The sequence below is a fragment of the Macrobrachium nipponense genome, chromosome 9, assembly GCF_015104395.2.
Source record: "Macrobrachium nipponense isolate FS-2020 chromosome 9, ASM1510439v2, whole genome shotgun sequence".
NCBI lineage: Eukaryota > Metazoa > Arthropoda > Malacostraca > Decapoda > Palaemonidae > Macrobrachium > Macrobrachium nipponense.
The window spans coordinates 7,938,328-7,945,827 of NC_061110.1; the positions used below are offsets into that span (position 1 = coordinate 7,938,328).

At 36.1% G+C, this 7,500-nt stretch overlaps 1 protein-coding gene across 1 annotated transcript in view; it reads left to right on the plus strand.

Annotated features, from left to right (window-relative positions):
• Window positions 1-5,822: 5,822 nt before the first annotated feature.
• LOC135218609 (mucin-2-like) overlaps window positions 5,823-7,500 on the plus strand; it is a 60,372-nt gene continuing 58,694 nt past the window's right edge. The window contains 1 exon segment of the mRNA XM_064255038.1: window positions 5,823-6,182. Coding sequence (XP_064111108.1) covers window positions 6,174-6,182 — 9 coding nt within the window. The 5' untranslated portion in view covers window positions 5,823-6,173.

The following is a 7,500-nucleotide window of genomic DNA, read 5'->3' on the forward strand; positions in this document are numbered from 1 at the left end:
TAAAGCTACACATGTCTTCTAACTTTGAACTAAATCTACCTTGGGAATACCTTACACACCAATGGGAATAATAACCGATAAGAGCACCTGCCTTGGCCAGGAATCGAACCTGGGTTCACATATCCAGCAAAGAGCAATCTACTAATCCAGCCTCGGAGAATAGAGCAGTGTTCGTAGCCTCACTCGCACTTTTATCTGCTGAGTCGAGGATTAAAATCTGAGGCGGGAATCGTGAATGTAGTAAGTCGCCTCGCGATCTTACTAAGAAGCCTTATCAGCATTGCATCAAGGTCTTTAAGTCTCGCTCGTAATGCTCCTCTTATAAGTATGCATTGTTTCCGTTTTCCAGGATGTTACAGCTGTCCTTTTTCAATATAATTCCGCTCTGTCTATCAAGAGCTTACTTTCTTCTTCTTCATCTTCTTTTTCTTCTTCTCCAGGATATTAGATCCGTCCTTTTTCTATAATATTTCCACTTTATCTACCATGGGTTTTCTTTCTTCTTCTTCTTCTTCTTCTTCTTCTTCTTCTTCTTATTATTATTATTATTATTATTATTATTATTATTATTATTATGATTATTCTTCTTTGTAATGAACAGCATGTCCTCTGGAAGCTTGAATTTCCAGTCATTGTCCCCTGTGCTGGGCTTGTTCCATATGAATAGGGGGGTTCATCTTCTGATTAATAATAATAATAATAATAATAATAATAATAATAATAATAATAATAATAATAATAATAATAATAATTATTATTATTATTTTTATTATCATTATTATTATTATTAATACAAAGCTTATTCTAATCTTACACACCCTATTAATTCATTAAAACCGGCTCACATACCAACACACGTCTTTATTCAGGCATGCTCAAAGCAGCAATCTCCCTTGCCGTAGCCAAGACGAGATCATGATTTGGTCATTAGGCGGCAGTAAAACTGTTAGAGCCACTTAATGACTTAATAGAGGGAGGGGTTAATGATGCCCCTATTACTTTATGCGGCAAGAGGTCTCAGGTAACGATTTCTACGGGCGGGTCATTCATTAAGGTTGATGTCTCGATAATATATGGCGGTTTTTCGTACGCAACTTTCGTATCAAGTGCGTGACGTCATCGTTGCATTGGTCTGAAAACAAAAACTCGGGGAAATTAGTATTCATTTTTAATACAGTTTTAAAATCCTAAATTTTCTTCTTCTTCGGGGGAGTGGCTACAGAAGTCTTCTGAGAAGTGGTGTCGTTCGCCAAACGCCCTACTTCACCCTGTCTACTTTCCACAGGAGGGTAGTGCCGTCAGAGTACCTCACGTGGTGTACTGTAAGCATCACATAAGGGTGTTTGTAGCGATCATTCGGCTCCTAACTACAACCATTTTTTCTCTTTGACTTCACTTTCATTTACGCCATATTTTTCTTCAATTTGTCTGTCCTACCTCTCTAACAATTACTTCTTAGTGTAATTATGGGGGATTTCGTTCGTGTAATTATCTCATTTCATTTCTGGGTCTCTTTTCTTTTGCTGCCCAACCACTCCAACCTCTTTTCCTAGTTTTCATCGCTGAATTGCCAACAGTGACCCAGTACTTGGGTGGATAGCCTAAATTTCAAAAATCTTAAGTCAACCTTGGTTGCTACTCACTAGGACCGACTAACATCCAAGTACCTGATTCACTGCATATGTCATCATGAACACAATAGGGTGTGTAATAACATGCTTAATTAAAGCGTTCTTGCTCGTTTGGGAGTCGAATATGGCGACTCTTTTTGATGAGAGGAGATTCCTAACCGCTGGACTGCTAGGAACAAAATATACGTATTTTCACCGTATAGGTTTGCACCCAATTCATTATATATTTTAGTTTTTGTTTTATGATAATTGTAGTCACTTTACGTTTAGTGCCAATTGTTTTAGATAACTTTTAATACTATGAACACTATTAATATGGGAAACCAGTGGTAATAAACAAAAAATTTAAATGAAAAAATGTAACATTAATAAAAATAGTATTGTTAAGTATATTAATAATGATTGCTATAAGAATACAAAAAAAGCAGAAACAAGTAATACTAATAATAATAATAATAATAATAATAATATAATAATAATAATAATAATAATAATAATAGCTCCAAAACAGAAAATAATACTAAGACACTGAGTGACAGCCAAAGCAAGAAATACAACGCCATCAATAACAATCATTTAGTGACGAAACACTCAACCATTATTGGACAACCCTCAGCAGAAGAGGAAAACCACAAAAAAAAAAAAAATAGAAATGGGCCACAGGTTCCATCCCATCTGCCGAGCCACAGCAGCAGACGGGCGGCATATCTCACAGGCAAAAGACGAGTTCTAGACCTCAGCATTTTACCACGGGACTTCATTCAGACGTGTGATTTTTCCACATTCTTTCCAAATCACTTTGTCCTTGGTGGTGTTGGTGATGGTGGTGGCGGGGTAAGAAAACCTAAAAAAGGTCTGAAAAGGGTGTATGGCGTTGAGTTAAAGATGCAGGAATTCTAGGATAGGATATTTCTATTCTATGTTAAACAGTACAGAACAATTATTTCTAATAAAATATAGCGTATTTATTTTAATTTTCGTTGGTGAAACAACACGTTATTTGACTGTAGATTTGAGCACGTGTCCCGAGTAATCTGGAGGTCTGATCACGCCTTGTTTTTTTGATTTTTTTTACCGTCCTCTAATTTGTAAATACATCTTCCCCACTTTCCAACCAGTTCAAGTTTACCAAAAATTGAAGGAAAATTTTATTGGTAAAATAATGGCACAGAGATTCATAATTACTGAAACACTGAAAAAAAAGTGTACAGGTTTATTCTGTGAAAAGTTATTGAATATGAATATGTATGATTTTTTGTAATGTATATATTTGTTGTATATAACTGGTGGTTCTGTAACTGTCGTTAGTTTGAAGCTATTTGTACATTCATAAATAACAGAATATAAAATGATTTGTTATTATAAAATTAAATTTTAAAAAATTAAGGTATATGATTATTAATTTTATGAAATTTGGGCTATCCAGCCAAGCACTGGAGCACTTTCGTCCATTCAGCGTTTAAGGCAGTGAAAAGATGAAGAAGGATTCGTTGGACATCAAGATAAAAACATCCAGAAAATAAAGACGATGGAGTGCAAAGATCTAAAGATTTAACTAGAAGAAAACACCAGTTTCACGAATAGAATAATAATTAAGAGATGGTGGATAGCAAGGTTGAAGAAAGGAAGAGGAGGAAAAGTAAAAGGCTGAAAAATAGGTACAACTAGGGAAAGAGGGAGGTTTCAAACATTAATGTCTGCAGTGTACCACGTGAGGTTCACTGAAACCAGTACTCCCTGACTGTCCATCAGAAAGAGATTATAATTATGTACGTATACCCCCTTCTGCTTTCTTATCAGCTATACTGCTTTCACCCAGTTGAGCGACTTTATCTTATGCCATATCCCTTACGACAATCGTTGAAGCGTTCGCTAATGTTCCTAAGTTCTGGCCAAACGTAGTTTACAAGTAGAATGTGATATGCTTTTACGTATTACGTCTCCTGGTAAATATTCTTCCTGCCATCTATCTGGGAGAATGTTACCTAACGTTTACAACAATTTTTTTCAACGTCGTTGAAGATCAGGCTGAGAGTGAGATTACCTCTGAGCACACCATCTAGCGTCACATTCCGGCAATCTGTGACGACGAAAGAGCGTCAAGACCTAAAGAGGGCATCTTGAAGGCATTCCTCCCGGTGTGTGGGACGTAGAGAGGGAGACTGGGTGACTTGAATACCTAATTGGTTAAAAAGGAGAGAGAGAGAGAGAGAGAGAGAGAGAGAGAGAGAGAGAGAGAGAGAGAGAGAGAGAGAATTCTTTCGCCGGGATTACGGCAACAGTTCCCAATGAAAGAGAGAGTTTTCTCCCTCAGGGTCCAGGATTTGCCTCCCATGCCCCCACCCCCACCCCACCCCCTACCTTGAAGCCACATGGACTCCTCTCCCTCCTGCTTCCTACTACTCCAGCAGCCATCCTTCCCGCTGTCATCCTCGTCTTCCATCTCTCTCTCTCTCTCTCTTCTCTCTCTCTCTCTCTCTCTGTGGTCCGCGTCCACACTTGCTATGCTCTTTTAGTTTTTTATTTTGACTTCGCTCTGGGTTCAGAGCATTATATATATATATATATATATATATATATATATATATATATATATATATATATATATATATATATATATATATACTATATATATATATATATATATATATATATATATATATATATATATATTATATATATATATATATATATATATATATATATATATATATGTATATATACATATATATATATATATATATATATATATATATATATATATATAGATATATATATATATATATATATATATATATATATATATATATATGTATATATATATATATATATATATATATATATATATATATATATATATATATATATATATATATATAAAGGCATAAGCCAGGAAGGAAAGACAAACAACGGAGTTTCCCTCGTGGCTTATACCTTTATTTATGGATTTATCACGTTCCAAACTTTCGTGATTCAGTTATACATATATATATATATATATATATATATATATATATATATATATATATATATATATATATTATATATATATCTATATATATATATCTATATATATATATTATATATATATATATACATATATATATATATATATATATATATATATAATATATATATATATATATATAGATATATATATATATATATATATATATATATGTGTGTGTGTGTGTGTGTGTGTGTGTGTGTATGAGCGCGTCTGTGTCTGTGTATAGTACACATACATACACATTCGATCGTACATCTCAAAGTATATTCATTAGAATTTACCAAGAAATAATATTTCCATACTCGACTTTTAGTCACAGAAAATAATGAAAAAACACCCGCTAAGGCTTATTTGTGAATTATTCCATAACTCCAAACTTTACTCGATAGTAATGAGAGTAACATCTTCCATCCTCCTCGACTGATCATTTCCATTCAGGAACACACCTCTCGAACCCATCCCAGGCACGCGCTCACGTCAGGAAAGGATGACGCTATATCTACAACAGCATTAAAAAAAAGAGAGAGAGAGAAAGTTCTGGCTTATTCCAAACGTACCTGTCCCGGCCCCTCGCGCTGCTAAAAGCAACGGAAAGATTCAAGACTAACAGCATTTGCGTTTTTCAGTATTCCATTCGTCTTTTGCTTCGGAATGACATAAAGGTAGTTTTGTGCATGACGTGATCTCGATTAAAACAGCTTTTACATTTCGTCGTATTCCATTATCGTCTGCGAGTGACATAAGGATAGTTTTATGCAATATATGACCTTATTTCGCTGTAGTAGGCAGATATGAAAAGACTGCAGCTTCTTGCCCTTAAAAAATACATCAATTTTCGATGCTGCAAAATGACACGGGGATAGTTTGATGCAATACATGACCTGATTTCATTCCTGTAGGCGAAGTGGATGCGGGTAGTCTTAGCTATGAAAAGACATGTGTCGTTTGTCCTCAAAAGCACTTTAACGTTTTGGAGACGTGAACACTTCTCTTGCCACCCTCCTCTTAGTACAATAACCCCCACCACCACCACCACCACCACCAGCAACCAGCAGCAGCCGCCTGAGCTCTGGCGACCCTGGGAGTAGCGCTACTCTACTACTCGCCGGGGCTCGGATAACTTTCACGAAGAAGGTATAAAAGAGGGGGCCGATGTGGAGGGCGTGTTTGTTTCGGTCGGGGCTGGCTGGCGAGAGGCAACAGCGCCTCCTCCCCGTGTTGTTGTTGCTGTTGTGGTTGTTTGTTCCGGCGAACGCGTCCTTCGTTCACTTCAGGACGGCAACTTATATCCTACGACTGTTTATTGGAAGGGCGCCTCAGGCACCACCTAGACTAACAGTGCTTATCGATAAGGAAAATTACACGGGAAAGGAGAGCGAATTCGTAAATTGGACGAAAATTTTAATAAAAAAAACTTTTTATTAAAAACTGGGTGTTAACGTGAGGACAGACAGTGTATTGAGTGACCTCGTGTTCAAGTACGACATTTGGTGATCTTCTTGTGTCGACGGAACTTCTCTAATCTCACCACCATGTTGAAGGTAGGCAGTGCAGCTCATGTGCTGTAAAGTTAGGGGAAGTGCATATTGTAGGATTTGCGGGGTTAAGATTAAATAGGTACAAAAGAACGGCGATATACAGGGTAATGTAGAGCTAGGCTTTATCGGGCTTTAAAACACATACTCAGTTGAAGGAAGGAAATTAAGTTTTGTAAATAATTCTTCATTGTTGTGTGCATCATTAATTTCGTATACAGCAGAGAGTATAATCCCAAACATAAAAAAAAAGAAGAATTTTGGGGTAGTGGTTCCTTAATTATAACAATTATTTCAATATTATTACCAAAACCCTCGATTTTTATATCATTTTCCTGTCACCAACCAGATTAACATATTAATTGCTGCATTTTCCGACCACAAAAACCCTTCTTCAACGCAAATTTTAACGACCAGAAAACGATTTCAAGAACGCTTCCCCCACGGCTAGTAACGGTTTCCTTTAAAACGTATCGGGAATCGTCATATCCCAGCAACAACAAACAGCAGCGGCGGTCGGTGTTCGCCTTGAAGGACGCCGGCAAAGGCAAGGCCGCGAAAGGAGTTCTGTGGGTCAGTAGGAGACGGCCGACTACTTCTGGTGGTTCATTCATTGATCCGTCGATTCCATTTTCTACCACTTTTTGCCGCAGCTTTGATCTTCTTTTGATTTTGATTAGTGATTTGTTTTCTAAGTTTATATGATCTTATTATTTCTTAATTTTATGGTTTCCAATCAATTACAGAAGTTAGTCTGGCCGTTATTTGATAAATCCTCCGTAAACGAGTTCTTATGAAAAATGACACTGCCTAACTCATATTAGCCATTATTTGCTGAATTCTTAGCTCAAAATCCTTCCGAGAAATTGCAGAAATCAATGTAATCGTTAGTTAATGAATTTTCAGTCCATGAATTCTGAAAAAATACAGATCTCGATCTAACCGTTATTTTATGAATTCTCAGTTCATGAGTTCATATGAAAAATTACAAAATTCAATCTGGCCGTTATTGAATGAATTCTCAGTTCATGAGTCCTCTGAAAAAATGACAGAATTCAATCTAGCCGTTGTTTAATAAATTCTCAGTACAGAAATCCTACTGAAAAATCGCCTATCACAATTTAATCGTTACCTGAAAATTACAGATCTCAATCTAGCCGTTATTTAGAGAATTCTCAGTACACGAGTTTCGCTGAAAAATGAGTTTGCCATTTGTCTTATTTCAGTATTGTCATTTGAAACTGAATTTCCCTAAGAGTAGGGTTTCTGTCTGAGAAGTTTATAAAAAGAACTTAATAGAATCTTACATCTGTCATTGGATGTC